The 16,368-nt window shown below is 47.9% G+C and overlaps 1 protein-coding gene across 3 annotated transcripts in view; it reads right to left on the reverse strand.

Annotated features, from left to right (window-relative positions):
• Window positions 1–16,368, reverse strand: part of LOC113486516 (collagen alpha-1(XXVII) chain-like) — a 162,012-nt gene that overhangs the window by 24,494 nt on the left and 121,150 nt on the right. For all 3 annotated transcript variants that reach the window (XM_026860526.1, XM_026860525.1, XM_026860524.1), the window contains 3 exons: window positions 15,970–16,023; window positions 15,157–15,210; window positions 13,555–13,662 (listed from right to left, as the gene is read on the reverse strand). In XM_026860526.1, coding sequence (XP_026716327.1) covers window positions 13,555–13,662; window positions 15,157–15,210; window positions 15,970–16,023 — 216 coding nt within the window. The remainder of the gene's footprint in view (window positions 1–13,554; window positions 13,663–15,156; window positions 15,211–15,969; window positions 16,024–16,368) is intronic.

Consider the following 16,368-nt stretch of genomic DNA (forward strand, 5'->3'; position numbering starts at 1 on the left):
CTACTGTGGCACTGAACTGGATATCAATGCTTTTTATATGGTTTTAGGATACTGGCAGTGGGACCACTGCGTCAACAGCAATTCTCCTGATGTTTACCTCGTAAAAAACAGGCAGTGGTTTCGTTTTCTGTCTACCTGCCATGCACAGCTTCCTACTCACAGCACAAACCCTTTCCCTCTATTTGCATTACTACTGCAACACGGAGCACATAGAAATCACAATATACCGATCAGGCATCTAGAAATGGAGTGGGATGCAAAGTTTTGGGTGGGAGCCACAGCAATGAGAAACAGAAACACTGGCCTCCTTCGGGCACCTCGCGTGGGTGCCTCACAGGCAGAAGAGCCCGCCGCCCCTCCTTGCATGCACACAGCAGAAATTAGCTGTGAGAAGTGACTAAGTATAGCACACTCTCCTTAGGGAGCCCAGGGAGTTAATTTTTTTCAGTGTTTGACCCTGTTGGCTGCAAGGCAGACAACATATTTTGGATTTGACAGAAGCAAAAGTATTACTGAAGAAAATAACTCATTCTTTTTGGCAATTGTGACAAACATTTCAACAGCATCTACACACCCGCACGGCATCTCTCCCTCTGCTCTCCTGCCTCCCAGTTAACAAGGTATAATTTTCACCACCGGTGATGTTGCAGTCTCAGCCGAACAAAAGCAACTTATAAAGCTAGCCATATCGGAGGGTTTTCACTCTGATCTGAAACATGGGCCTCATAAGTGCCTGCTCTTAACACAAAGGAGCAATTCAGACTTATTATAGCCCTAAAGAACTGTGCCAGTTCTTCATTTCCCCAAAGGGAATAGCTCCATTTTACCTAAGTCAAACATTTCAAGAGCCCACCCTGCCAACACTGTTACAGCTTCACAAAAGGACAGGTCCCCGCCGAGGAGTACCCGAGCCCTGTTCTGTTGTCTCTTCCGTACTACTCAGGGCTTTTGTTTGCTATTTTTTGCTGCCACTTTCCAAGAGATCACTGTTGGAATTATTTTCCCACAGACGCCGAGCAGCCGCAATACATGATGAATTGTGGGTGCCAAAGCCTGCACAGTGTCACCCACGTGATTTACACTTCTGACAGGACTACAGAGAAATCCTCACCAATGAAAGCATCAGGCTGGGAAATGGCCATCCCCACCCAGCTCTGCAGCTAGCTCACCACTGGACCTGGTACCAGGTCCCTCAGCTTCCTCATGTATCGGTCACGATGTGCGTAGCAGAGCAGCGATAATGCTCACAGACCCTGTCCTGCAGCAATACCGTGATGATTAGTGGCTTGAAAATTTGGAGAATGAACAGTGGAACCACTCGCAAAAGTTTACTGTCAAAATGTGAACAAATAAAGACACAACTGGGGTTTCAAATTAGTTGCATAGTGTTTTTCCATCAGTCTCCCCGGACTGTGCACTAAGATCTTTTGGAAGCATGGGCAATAGAGGTTTCTTGCAAATGTGAGAAAGCCCATTTTAAGCTAAATCTTTTCCTGGCCCCAGTGATGGCCAAGCCCTTGATCTCCTCCAGAAGAGTCATTTTGTGCGTTTAGATGTGCTCCTGAATTGCTGTGCTATAACAGCTCTTGAAACAAATATTATGCTTCCATGTTACTGTTCCAGCCCTAGGATGAGGTTGTGTTACACTGTCTGTAAAAAATGCAGACGCCAGTGCATCGATGAGATGTACCCTTATATCATTGTTCAGGGCAGACGGACCCCGCTCACAGGTGAGGTCACGAGGCTCTCACAGCTACTTCAGGAGAGTTTGAAGTACAGCCTGATTCTCCCCACCTAGATACACCTCCCATGGAAGCAATGACTGAAACTTTGTTCTACCCTGCTCTGGGAAATGTCTTTGCTTTTTGAGAAGATGGGTTCAGGCCTTCAGTCTTCTCAGTTGAGAAACAAAATTTCCACGCTGCTCCTAACATCTGCCAGCATTCAAGTCCATGCTTGTACCCACAGTCATGAAGTGCAGATATAGGGCTAGAGTCATATGGGAGAGGGAAAAAACCCAAAACATAAACCCAACTTTGACAGTTCAATCCCTGCTCACAAAAATAAACTTGATCCATAGGAGACTCTGCCATGTTCAAACAAGGTCTCAATTTTCTCTGGGTTCCTTCAGCTTGGCTTTCCCTGTTGGTGGAGTCTGGTGGAGCCCACAGATATGGGCTCCAGTAAACTCCCTGCACCGGCTTGTCCCCTTATGAATCACTGGCCTCACGGAGCAGTGATGTTCATCTACTCCAGAAGGCTCTCCTGGGTCCTCCAGCTGGGGTGTGGCTCCTTCTTCATTGCTGGAGAAAAAAAAATTGGCAGCCTCTCAAACTCTTGTCAGTGATAGTGAGACCAGCTGTCACTTGCAGTAAACCACAGAGATCTTCCTTTGAGCCTCCCTCACTGTTGTTAGCTCTCGTCTGCTGGTTAAAAGCTTTGCTGGTATAAATAAATGGGTCAAACTGTGCTGGCCACACCATCAGCAGACGTGGCTTGGATCTTGAAGCCTGAATCACCTCCTCGAATGGAGTAAGCTCTATCAGCAAAGGATATTTTGTGTTCTACCAGCATGCTTTCTAGGACTTTGGCCAGCAGAGCTCTACTGGTGAGCGGGAAGCCTACCATATGTCTGATTTTCCTGGATGTGCTTTCTTCAACTGCGCAGGAATTTTGCCCAGATGAATTCAGAGGCAGTTTTACACTTGTCTGGGGTTCCTAGATATGCAATATCTCTACATGTGATGTTCCAGATGTGGTTGCTGCTTTCTGCAATCCCAGACATTCACAGGGCACATACGCAGTGGTTTGTACAGTCACCGTCATACGTCACGTGTAACACAGGCAATATCAAACCCAGCAACATCTTCGGTAGCCTTCAAAAAAGGTCAGCTCCTTTTTCTCTCCATTCTTCTGACTCATCTGTCCAGGAATGGACAAACCAGGGCCAGAACAGGGGGAAGAAAAAAAAAAAAAAAGGATAAAAATAAAGTTCAGTGAGATAGTAACTTCATCCAGGGCCTCCAAAGTACCTCAGGAATCTAGCACCTTTTGATACCGCCTTCGCTGCAATGCGAAGTTCCTAGGGTTCCTACACTTCAGCAGAGACAGCAACGAGGGGCAGAAAATGTACAAAAGCCTACACATAAGAATAATTAATTCCAAGTTCTTTTTGCTGGATTCAAATCAGTTGGATTAGCGTGCCAAGGCACTAAACACTTGATGCTTTTATTGCCGGGGTTTGTACACATTTTGTTGTATGCTTTGGGTTACTGGTTTGCTGAGAAAACAAATCTTCTTTCCAAGCTTCTTCTGCGAGTGGGATTATTTTTAAATGGTGATTTCTGTTTATATACTGCACTCTTCACTAGAGAAGTACCTCCAGAAGAAGATGATATTTGTGACCAGGGACAGTGGAAAACAGCAATTTTACAAAGCCACATGCCTTCAGGTATGCCAAAATATCCAAGAAAAGAAAAAAAAATCATCTTAGATATAGCATGTTTAAAATTTTATTGGCAGCTTCAGAAAGCACCCAATTTTATAAGGGTTTTTTTTTTAGTATGGCCTTAGATATTCCCCTAAGGGAAAAGCTGGATGGTTTATTTTCCAATGCAAATTGATTAAGGAAAAAAGGAGGCTTTCAGCTGCTGATGGCCTTGGCAGCAAAGTCAGGTCTCTTGCATGGCACAGAACTAACGTTTATTGGGAGCAAATAGATGAACAGCCCAGCTTTAAATTCTCAAGACACCAACAGTTGAAATCTATGTTATGACAAAAACATCCAGAAAACCAAAATGAGGAAGTTGAGTGAACTGCAGAGAGATATGCCCCAAATGGAGCCAAACAGCAAACAGTGTTAAAACCCAGACCTAAACTTCCCCCGCGTTCAGTGATGCTCTGCTACACGCGCTGGATCCGGGGCAGTGGTTACCGAGACGTGACTCACCGTCCTGGTTTGACACAAGGGGATCTGTGGCTCTTGGCACTTCAGAGGATAGATCCTGCTTTGCTTGAAGACTTACAGCACGGCACAGGAGGGCACAATACTGGTGAGATAGCTTCCCAAAGCCTGTCTCAGGCAGGTTCAGGATTACTCAGGACTGTTGTGGAGCAGGAGCATATTTTCAAATTTTTTGGGGTATCATTGAGTGAAGGTCTGAGGTCACTCCTCTCTACCAAAAACGAGGCAGGAAGAACTAGAAGAACCAGAATGCAGCTACTGAGTAAAGAAAAGAAAGTGCCAATGGTGATGAGGAAAAAAAAATGGTGATAGTTTGAGGCACTGAACATAGACAGGGCAGAAAAGCTAAAGCAGTAATAAAGGTAGGAAGCATGAACCATAGGATGACCATGCCCATATTGTTCAGGGCCCAGCCAGCAAGCTCATTTAAAGGGAAATGAAAAAGCCCTATATCATTTCCTACCGCTCAGCAATGTCTCCATATGAGAACCCCTACTTAATAAACTTTGATCGAGAGAAGCCTCCCCCCATGGAGGACAGTTCACAAGCACTCAGGAAATTAGTGGGATTATTGGGACCGGGCATTTGAAGACATAAATGTTTCGGATTTATAAGAAACACATTTCATAATCACTCTGCCTAGCAGTAGTTTGGAAGGGGAGGAGACAGGGCAGCAGCTCCTGAATGAGTATGGGGAAAGAAGAAAGACTCAACTGTTCTTGAGAAGAAAGACCTGATTGTACTGTGAGGTTCAGAGGGCTTCACTGGGATCACTGGGAAGTAATGGGCTCTTGGCCTGCTTGTGGAAACCCGAGTGATGAGTGCAGGTAGAGCTCGCTGGCTGAATGCAAAGAAAAAAGCGGGATGGGGAAATCCTATAAAAAGATCTCGGATGGAAAGACTACAGCTAGTATCACTATGACTTCCCTTCCAGCTGAGTTCCTCAGCTTCAAGTGTGGAATCCAACCCAAAATCTTGTATTCCGAACTCTCTGCTTTAGTGCAAATTCTTATCTGCACACAGATGTTGCTCTGAAATATGCCACTTCTGGGTTTGTGGATGAGGAGGTCTATTTGACTTGGATTTTCTAAGCAGTCACAGTGTAAGGCAGCAAAGAGAATCATGTACAGAGCAGTGCTGTGTGCCCGGAGTTGCTCTGGTTTTGTCTGGTAGCCCTGAATTTGTTGTTTCTGGGAATCCCTTTTTTTATCCTCTTTGCCTCTATTTCCTCATCTCTAAGGAAGCACGGGAGACAAAAGTGCCACCAAAAGTCTTGATGGGTGGGTGGGAAGTGCAGGAAAAGTGCAAGTCCTCATCCCCACTGAGCTGTGAAGCTTTCATACATGATGACGCCAAAATGCTCCAAAGAATTAGCCAGAGCTGGAAGCTGACAACTGGGAAGAAAGGAATAGACAGAGCACTTGGGCAGTATGACTCCTATTTATACTAACGAGCACTACTTGTGCTCTTTTTTCCTCCCCCAAACACTAAGAGTTAATATCTTCCTTCTGAAGGACACAGATGCCCTGGGGTTGTGGAAGAGGAGGGGAATGAAATCCTCTCTTGCAATAAGGAGGGGAATCTTGGAGTAACTGCCCAAAAAGTGCGTCTCCTTCGTCTGAGTCAGGAAAGAAACCGTGCCAAGTCAATGGGATTTATTTTAAATTCTGGCTCATTTTGACTCCTATTAACTCTAAATGAAGACCAGCTGGGATCAGCCTGCCTTCCCGAGCAGCAGACTCACTGCAAGGGTGAACGGCCCCTCGGCTGCTGGAGCAACCTTGGTCGCTGCAAAGCAGCAGTTCCTGGGGACTGGGAGAACTCTGTGATTCCCTGCAGGATTCCCAGGGCTCACAGGCAACCCTGTTCCACTCCAAAGGTTTCAATGGATTTGGTGGGCTGAGTCCCAGGGTACCAGAATAGCAGACAAGGGGGAATGCTCCCTGCCTCAATAAAATCTCCCAAACAACAAGTCCACCATGTACCTCTCCATAAAACAGGATGTTTAGACTTCCACGGAAGAGGCTGAACCTGGGGCCATCGGCGATGCACTGATTATTAAAGCAAAAGAAGCAGCTGATTGCAGCTGAGGGCAGAAGTGCCTGGGGATTCCCTCTAGAAAGGGAAGGAAAGAGACCTGGGACTGCAGCTATGTGGAGAGGCACTCGCCCTGGCCCTTGCTCTCGCCCTGTTCAAAGCAAAGAGTTTAAGCATGTTTGACTACGTTCCTGAGCAACATTATTCGCCTTTGATTTTCGGTGCAAGGCAAATACCTGCCTTGGCTCTGCTGGATACTGGTCCACATGAGTAAGGATATTCCAAAGATATTACACAGTGACACACCATAGCCAAGTGCAAGCACCTTCAGCTATAGAAATTGGACTCCAGTATAGCAACTGGCCCTGCTAATGTAGCAGCTACTGGAAAGGACAGGCTGTAGGGCAGGAAAAGCATGTCCTGTTGTGTCCCCTCCTCCACTATGGAATGGGTAGTTGGGATGTGCGTCATGCACAAGCCCAGGAGACATTCAGCTCTGCAGCACAGGGCCATGCCCTTGGGCAAGCACAGCTGTCTCGGGAAACATCTATTGAGATGTGTCTGGCCTGTGGGCCAATACAGCCTGTGCCGAGTCACTGCACAGGGCACAGGAGTGGAGCTGGGGAGCTCCCAGTCCCCTTCTACCACTGACCGACCTCCTGCATGAACCCGGACAAGCCACTTTACTACTCTGTGTGTCTACAGCTAATGCATTATCTAAGGGTAACATGAGGAGTAACAATACTCATTTCCTAGATTAAGGGTGTGAGGAGCTCCCTGTTACCACTGACACACTGTCAAGGGCCTCCTCTGCACACCAAGCCCAGTATTCTCCACTCCTTCCACTGCTCAGTCAGAGGGTAACCCCTCACCCTCCAGTTGAGGGACTTTAAGTAACTTCATCCAAGTCAGAGCTTCACAGATAGCCCGTAGACCACGGCATGTAAAGCTTTTCCAAGAAACAACAGCTCAGCACATTATCAAAAAGACATAGATTCCTGCATGGACAGCAGAAGTTAAACCCAGAAGTGATTCCAGGATTGTCCCTCAGCAGCCTCAGTGCTTTCAGGGAGCTGAATGCCATGTAACTGATGTGGCGTTGCCAGCTGTCGCTGAGCTCATGTGTTCGGAGTGAATGGCTGGATTCAGAGACAGCAGAGTGAGGCGCTTTGTGGCAGAAAATCTTTGAATCATGTTTTCAGTGGCAGGAAACAGAAAAGAACAAAGAGCGAAAAACCACTCTGGGACAAATTCTGCTGTAAGTGATGTTTGGACAACTTTGTAACAGAACAGTGTGTTGGATGAGAATGAACTCCTGCTCTACCCTGGCATTACAGAGCCCAGAAACCAGCCCCATCTCAGCTGTGACCACAGCGTGCCGTTTCTGGAGCAACTCTACTACCTCGGAGCAGAAGGTCCACCCTGGCCAGCATGTCCTTCTTTTGCTTCAGGACTGTAGCCTGTAGATGACGGAGAAACAAGGACACGATGGGAAGGATGCTGTCCTCGGGACACCAGCCAAAGCTTGTGTGGACTTGCTGCTGCTGCTCTGGGGAGCGATGCGGCTGAGACCGCAGCGCTGGAGCCAAGACCCACAAGTTCACCCAGTGCTCTGTACTGGGCTGGATACCGGCTTTATCCTTTTCAAAGCACTGTGAATTCCCTTGAAAAACCTTCTCAGATCACCCCAGCCCAGCTCCATCACTCTATCCTCTTGGAGAGCAAACAAAAGGACTTTGGGCCTTGTCACATCAGAGCAAAAGGATTTACCAGCCCTTAAAGCTCTTCTGGTCTGCTGGTGCACATCTGCCCCGTGCAGCAGGGCTGGCACATGCAGCCAGATCTTCTCTGATGTAATTGTTTATGGCAATTTATATCATTGGAGTGTCTGGCTCAAAGCTTTCCCAGTCCTGACGTGGCTTCAATGACGCTGCAGATAGGATTTCAGGTTAAAAAGGAAGTGGAAAAAGAAAAGAACTCGGCTCCCAGTTTTGCTGAACAACGAGGGATTTTCTTGTTTCAGAGCATGTTGTATTTCATTACCTACAGGCTCTCCAATTGCTTTCCTGGAACTGTAAAAACCTTGCTATCAGATGTCTGCCTTGTATGACAACCAACACATTACGAAAACCACAGTGCACAGCTATGGAGTGCAGCTGGAAACCCACCACCTCCCTCCTGCCAACTGGCTTGGGCCTTTCGCGCAGCCACCGGTGGATCAGTTGTCCTCCGAGGGAAGGGCTGAAATGCCGTATTTTCTGTAGGTGGAGAGAAGAACCAGCAGAGAGGAGCGCTTTTTTGGAGGGGATTGCTCTCAGGGTCCACTTGCTCGTGTCCAGGTTGCTGGCTGCATACCGGTGACTTCAATCTTTGGCTCTTATCACCCTCTGTTGCGAAGAGCAGGATTGACTGGCAGTCAGATCCTTTGTAAATACGCATTACTCTCCAACAATGATCTTTGGGTATTTCAGGCTCCGTGGCACTATCCTCTCATACACTTTACAGGTCAGCAGACAGTTTTTATTTTGGCAAACTACACCATGACACTCGCATTGCTGATGGACGCCTTGTCAGGGTTTGACGGGCCATTGTATCTTCCAGTCTCCTCACAAACTGCACAGACATATCCTTGTCCTGCCTTGCCTGTACAGAAAGTCTGAATCTCCAGTGGACAACTCCTGCTCCCTGCACTGTTTACCCCAGGATCTGCATCTCCAGCCAGTCCCTCTGAACAGAGATGCCCAAACAGTCCCTGGTGCTCTGCAAGGGAAAGAGATTTTCAGCTCTTTGCTGCTCAGATGAGCCAACCAGAGGTCAAATGGCCAAGTCCAGAAGAGAGTCAAGATCAAGTGAAGGTGACAAATTTGTATTAGAAGAAGATGGAAACCACTGGGAGGAGATAATTAATATGTGAGGCAGCAGCTCAGGAAAGGAGAACATCTCTGATGCGATTTTTGAAATGTCAAGTGGATCTCGCACTCAGCTTTGTGCTAAGCGGTTAAGGTGATCTGATTTGTCTCTTGTGACCAGGGAGGCAACTGGCCTATCCCTCTTCTGAACGGGAACTGGAATTAAATAGAGCACTGTGAACTTGGACAAAGTGACCAAAAGATAGAGGATACTTGTGTATCTCATCTCCAGCTGCCTCGAGTCCTGCCAGCCACAGCTGTGAGACTCATGGACCATCTCGGTTGCCAGGTTTGTTTGCTGAAATCCACTGGCTTTAAAACATGTACAAACTACCCCTGGAGACTCGGCTGGGGCCTCCCTGCTGCTTTTGTTTGAGATTTAAAACCACAGTGGAAACCGTTTTTCAGATATGTTAATACTGGAAATGGCTGAGCCAAGTTAAAGCAAACGATCTTTGAAAAATGTTTCTTGAGCACCAAGGGAAGTTTGGTTGTGCTCAGTCGGTAATGTTGTATCAGCATCGGGATGGCTTTCTGGAAAATTAAACCTTGCTCAGTAAAGCCAGATGTGTCCCTGCTGCAGGAATTGATCGCCAGGTGAACATCTCTCTTCTGCATGATCCAGAAGGGCAGCACAGATCCTTTATGCTTCCTCCAGCGTTAGGACCTGCAGAGGTGCTCCAGGACATCCTTTCATCTGCTGTTTCCCAGGGAGTTCTATGACCATGGAGACTGAAGAACTGCTAATCTCTTTCCATCCCTTGTGCTGGCTCGTTGCCACGTGGTGTGTGAGCTTGTACGCGCCCTGCCAAGTTCCCCAGCTTCTACCTGCTCTGAGGCTACACGGGGCGCTGCCAGCACCAGGCCTTTGCCCCGGGCCAGTATGTGCAAAATGGACTGAAAATGTACCAGCAACAAAGGCAGATCATTTCAGAGCAATCAGGCACCTCATTTCCTACATTTGCCAAGAGGACATTTGATACTTAAGTGTCATGTTCCTTTAGACATAAGCAAAATAAAGATTAAGACTAAACATGCCCTTAGTGTTAAGGAAAAATCTTCAAGAAGTGATGTTGCTGCAGGGATTTCTGACAAAAAGGGTTTTTCCATATTCTATCGCTGTTTGTGGAGGGCACATCTCTGTGGGTCCCCTCTAGTGCTGAGGCAGAGGGCAACAGAGAACCAAGCCAAGGTGTAGCAGAAACTTCCTCAAGCTGATATGAATCTCTTCCAGAAGCAGAAGATGAGCTACACGCTCCTAGGTGGAGGGCAGTTTGCTGGCACAGGTAACTAGACAGATCCTTGTGTGTGTCTCTGCCAGTAATGGCACAGAAGCATTAACGACTCCCCTGTCCCCTTTGCAGATGAGCAGGATATCTCAACAATATCGGCGCAGAAGCAAACATCTCTAGCCCAGGGAAAAGTCAGAGGATCCAGGCAGGAATGCAGTGAAGCACTGAGGTAAGGTCTCCTGGGTGTCACACCAGGAGAGACCAAATGAAGACGCAATAGCTAAAGATGAAGTTCCCTTTAAAACCATCTAAACTGAGTATTGGACAGCGAAACACTATCACATCAGATGTATTAAAACCATATGCAACATGCGTAATGTGTAAGCACGCAGGATCTGCAGCACACCCAAACCCAACACGCCTCCTCCCTGCAACGCGAGTGCCTCCACACCTTCCCCAGGCAACGTCCACGCCACCACACAAATCCTGGACAGGAGTTTGTCACCGTGCAACCTTGGCATCCGTGCTGGCTGAATACCTTCAGGATATTCCCCTGACAAGATTTGTATCATCTTTGTCCATCAGCCTTAAAAACCTCTGTCCATTGTACATGTTTGTGGTGGGCTGTTCCTGTGGTGGCTTTTGTGGCGTGTCTTGCAGAGGATGGGCTGATGATATTCCAACTTCCAATCCGCAGTTGGAAAGGAGGGGGCTGCAGTTATCTCTAGTTTGCATGTCTGAGCTGTAAACTTTTTATCTTGGCAGAAATCTAAGGAAGATCCCACTAATACCTGTACCTTTTCTCCATGGGAAGGTAGGATAAAAGTCGCAAAGAAAAAAATGGGAAGATAAAAATTATTTGTACTTCTGTCAAAGAACTTCCATCTTTAAATTACCTCAGCGAGGAACACCAGCCTATATCTTAGGTAATGGGCAGGCGTTTGGCAGAGGAGGCAGTGCTATCTGGAACCTATGTCTGATCGAGTTTAGACATAAGGATATACAAACCAGCACATTAAAATAGTAGATGGAAACATAGCACTCTGCAGTAAAAAAAAACCAAAAAGAAGTGATTATGAGCAGGAATCTTGGCTCTATTGACTCTTTTTAAAAAAAACCAAAACCCAGAAAATGGCATCATGTTCCCAGGGACATGCTGGCAAACAGCAGGGACGGAGTCTGAGCGAATCTGTATTTTATGCTCTATAACTTAATATGGCTTTTGCATGATTTTAGTATTTTTATTGGTTCTTAAAACATGCACAATAAAAACATGTGAACCAGCCAGAAGTACAGCACACGGAGGGCCGGGCGCGGTGCTGAGGGTGGCTGTCCAGCTGTGCCAGCCTGCAGCTGGGAGGGAGCTGGGAGATTGGGGACCACCTCTCACCCGTGGTCCAGTCCCAATCCTGCAAGAGCTCCCTGTGGGTACAGGAGGCTGTGGCCTTATTTGGGGCAGGACTATAGCCTTTTTCTGCACATTTATGGTGCTGCACCGCAGTATTAAGCCAATGTTTCCACTTTCTAGTCAAGTCAGTGCTCAAATCCCAACCTTAGCCCAAAAATAACACAAATCCTGCCCCTTCGTTGCTTCCATCCCCTCACACCCTTCTCCCTGACCTCCTTTTAGCCAGCCACAACGTCACCAAAGGGAAAAACACACTTCAGCATTGAGCATCCACCCAGCGCTCCGAGGTACCTGCTTGCCCTGATGCCTCCCACCCATTCCGGGCAGGGATTTCAGAGCTGCCATCAGACTTGGACTATTTGTTCCTTCTTTCATGCTGGGGCTGCCCCCATGCCTCCCAGACACACGTGGGGTAGGAGCTGGCATGTTCTCCAGCTGCATGAGCAGCAAGACCTGTGCCACGGGTGAGCACAGCTGCTCCGACCAGGCTGGCTGCATCCGACTCAGCCAGGCTATCGCTTCACAGAAAGAGCCTTGTGAGTCCATGCTTCCTACAACTTTGATCCACAACAATAATTACAATGAATAAATCATGTCACCAGGCTGACAAACTCCATGTTTCAAGCAGAAGGGCCTCGCTTGGCTTGCAGAGCAGCCCACTGGGGCACTGGGCAGAGCTATCCCTCCATCTGGCACCACTGAACGAGCCCCAGGCCAGACCCTGCCTGACTCCTCTGGCCCCTCAGCTCTTACCTCGGAGCCAGAATCACATTTTTTAATTCCATGGCACTGAGATCAGACCTCCAAGTGAAACAGATATGCCTAGGATATTCATTAAGGATTAATAATTTCCTGCTAATTTCTTCTATTAGTTTTCTATATTTAAGGGGGAAAACTCTTAAGGGAAAAGCAGAAATAAGAAGTAATCATCAAACAGAAGTGAGAGAAGGCAAAAGCTGGCCATTTCCAAACTCCAGGCCAAGGCCAGCTGTGGCAACCAGGGGAGACACAGCTTCTCGCAGTCCTCCTGTCCACCCTGCCAGGCGATCCATTTTACAGATGCAGTAGAGATGCACAGTGTCTAAAGCCTACAGCAGACCAGAGGAGTGATCCATGTCTCAAGTGCGTATCCTGATTGAAAGACCAAACTATCTCCTAGATGTAGCTTTTTGCAAAAATAACGTCCTTTACAGCAACTTTGCAATGAGTCACATTTCAGATGACCTTCTGCTCTAAGCAGTGCCTTGGTCCACTGTGTGTGCCTCCCTCTCAATCTGCCCCCAGGTGTTCTGCTGCAACATGGTATGCCCTGTTACAGTAGTATTGCTGTCTACAGTAATTACTGCCCTTGTCAAAGAAAAAAGAAAAAAAAGAAAGAAAAAAAAGAAAAAAAAGAAAAAAGGGGAAAAAGGGAAAAAGAAAAAAAAGAAAAAAAAAAGAAAAAGAAAAAAGAAAAAAGGAAAAAGAAAAAAGAAAAAAGGAAAAAGGAAAAAAGGAAAAAGAAAAAATAAGGGAAAAAAAGCCTATTTATTTCTTACTAGGATTTAAATGCAATCCAGCCTCCCAGACACAAGACTGCAAACTTTCTTTTGTCCTCTTGTTGCAAAAGGGTCTTGTCTCTTCAGACAAGGTGGTTTGTCTCCTGAGCCCAGGGCTCGGCGTGTGCCAGCGGCACCTCGATGTCCGAGCTGAGGAGCACACCCTGCACCTCTGGGCTCACGCTGCAGCCGTCGGGAAGGTTACACTCCTCTTGCTCACAGGGATTTAGACAAGAGCACGCAACACTCTACCTATCCCTTCGTGGCTAGATGCAGCTGCTAACTTGGAAACCAGAGTGGAGGTGGCCCTATGGGGAGCTCAGGGGCTGTGTTGGGCCAATACCCGTACCCCGGGGATCCGAGATACACCCAGGGCTGCGCACGCAGCATGGTGAGGAGAGCACCAGTTCCTACAGGAACCCATGGACCAGCTCCGGGGGTGAGGGGGCTGGTTTTGCAGACTCACTCGGACACCTGTGATGCCGGGATATCCAGGAGGCCCTTCTTTTCCCTTCTGCCCTTCATTGCCTTTTTCTCCTTTCTCTCCTTCCAGGCCTTGCTCTCCTTTGTCTCCCTGTGGAAGAGAGAAGGGTGGGAGCTTTTCATACCCACACAACACAAGGGTCACTGTACATGGCTCTTGCAAGGAAAAAACCCACCACATAATTAATATTTCAGGAGTCTGAGAGGAAGAGAGCCTGCAAGCAATAGGATGAATGAGAGTGAGTCATAATACACTTGACATTTAACAAAATGAGCAAAACCAGGTTTCTTTTTTTTTAAAGTCTCTTGGCTGGAGGAGAAGGAACTCCCCCATTACACAGGGTAATCTGAACCCCTTTGCTTCTTCTGCAATAAGGCCTGAACCTTGCACGTGAATGAGACAGGCGGACAAAATCTGAAAGTCTCCCTTGTCTCACCCAGAAGCCTTGAGCTTGGGATGCTGAAAGATTTTTAATAGGATGGGTTTGTCTGGAGCGGCTCCTTGACTCTTGCTGCCAAATGGGAATCAGCCCAGGGCTCAAATAAACACTCTGCAAAACAGTGTCATCTTGCCTCTGTGAAGGATTTGTGGTCTGGGCAGTAGGTATCGTGTCAAATCACCGTTCTTATAAATTATGGCAAATATTTTATGAAGACAATTGAAAAGGCCAATTCTGTACTGACGACAGCACCTACGGTTGTGCAACCAACCAGCCTTGACAGTTGTTTTCCACTTGCACCTGCGTTAGTGAGAACACAGCAACAACTTTTCTGGTTAAAGAAATGCTCCTGCAGTGAGCAGCGACTCTTCCACTGTCCGGAGACACAGTCAGGTTAAAAAGACCTGGTTTTGGTTCAAGAGCTCTTGGGGACAGTTAGCAGTGGCAAGAGAATACAAAAGCCTTGACTGTCTTTAAGGAAGAGTCTTTTGGTCCAACATATAGAGATAAGCAGTAGAAACACATGGCAAATAGTTTAACTAGAATGAAGCAATAAACTGCATTGTTGTGGGACCAGCTACTTTTTCTTTCCATGGAACAAAACTGTTGGCCTGTTTGGAAAGGCCAGCTGTGCAGGGACAGAAATCAGAGTCCTTTTCCAAAGGCAAGGTAGGAAACTCACAGCAGAGAGATACAGAGTGCAGTGCAAGCCCTGAGCGAGCACCTGGGGCTTTGCCAAGAGGAAGGGGATCTGGTTTCTTGCTAACAATGTTCTGGTCAGTGGTGCAGGGTAGTGACGGACAATTCTTGATTTCCCCTGCCAAGCCCAGGAATTCCTGATTAGTTGGAAATTTAATCTGTAAAGACTCAAATAAAACAGACAAATTGTTGGAAACTAGATTTTGAAGAACTTGACCTTTTTGGAGATCTGATCAGATGCCAAAAATGTGGGTAGAGGAGTGAAACAGGAGGAGTCAGCTATGTGTTATTGCAGAAAAAAAATCCATAGAGGGAGCAGGGCAGAAGCTTATTTCACAGAGGACCCAATAACCCCCTTGCCTTCAACCTGGCCTTGGGAACCATGGCAGCCCGAGTGCACAGAGATGTGTGTGAGACCTGAAACGTGCCACGAGAGTGAGGTTTACCTTGATACCGTCCGGCCCAGGTGGCCCACTATCCCCTTCCAGCCCCGATTCTCCCTGCAAGACAGAAGCAAGCACCATAAGGCTGTGCCTAAACGTGCTTTTTCCCAGCTGACTTGTGGTGGCGAGTCGGACTGCAATGACAGGAGCCTAGTCCTGCACTTTGACACGTGTCGTTATCTCACACCCTAGTGCTGAACAAGTTCTTCAGGGAGCTTGAGCAGGAATTCAGCCTCTTGCTTTATTCTGAGACATAGTTTCTCCTCCATGGACCCTGCTGCTGGCCTGGGGGAAGACCTCCTTCCCCGTGCTGGAAAGGGGGCTGTCTGTATTCATTTAACCTGGGGCTTCCCCATCCTGCTCCAACAACTGACCTTAGTCCTGAGAAGGGACAAGAGCCACTGCCGGCTTCAATCCCTGCATTCATGCCATGCCTGGCTCCCTCCCACGTGCGCACAGTGCGGCCAGTGTTTCCCTGCTTAATGCCCACCTCCCACCCCAGTGCCTCCCTGCCCTGTGCAGACTGCACCCTCCCCACGAACAGGACGGGTCTGTTCCCACACTGCCCCTTTCACAGCGAGGCTGTCACAGCACTCTGCAAAGCGGCACTGGAGCATCGCAGGGGCTCACACAGGCTGCTGAGCTCAAGCTGACAGGCTCTGCCAGGAAGGTATTCCCACCACCCACAGGAGCAACAAGGGCTGTGAGGGATGGCCAGAGCAGGGTCTGTCTGCCCAGGCTGTAGGTGAGCAGGGAATGGAGCATCTGGTGAGCTGACAAGGCACAGAAGCCCTACCAGGAGCTGACCATACTCACCCTTTGGCCAATGAGGCCTTGCTCTCCAGGGACTCCCAACTGGCCAGGATCACCCTGAGAAAAAGGAACCACAGACACAGAGACAAGCTGTTTACTGACGTGAGAGAGCATGAAGCACTTCCCACTGCACCCCTCATTCTGACTTTTTATTGCCTTCTCCCACACAAACACTTTCACTTCTGTTTGCAAGGGTGTCCAAAGGACAGGTTGTCACCACCAGTGCCTCAGCTTGCATAGGGCCAGCAGGCACCTCGCAGGCTCTGTTGCAATGATGTTTGACAGGACAGGGGTCGAGGAGTGGTTTGTGCTGCCTGCAGCTGCAGAGCCAGAAGATACTCCCTCAGCATAGCCCTTGGGCAAAGCAGCAATGCTGGGTGCAACGCAGCGTTGCAGCAGATC

The sequence above is a fragment of the Athene cunicularia genome (assembly GCF_003259725.1).
Source record: "Athene cunicularia isolate RWA chromosome 17 unlocalized genomic scaffold, athCun1 chr17_part1, whole genome shotgun sequence".
Lineage (NCBI taxonomy): Eukaryota > Metazoa > Chordata > Aves > Strigiformes > Strigidae > Athene > Athene cunicularia.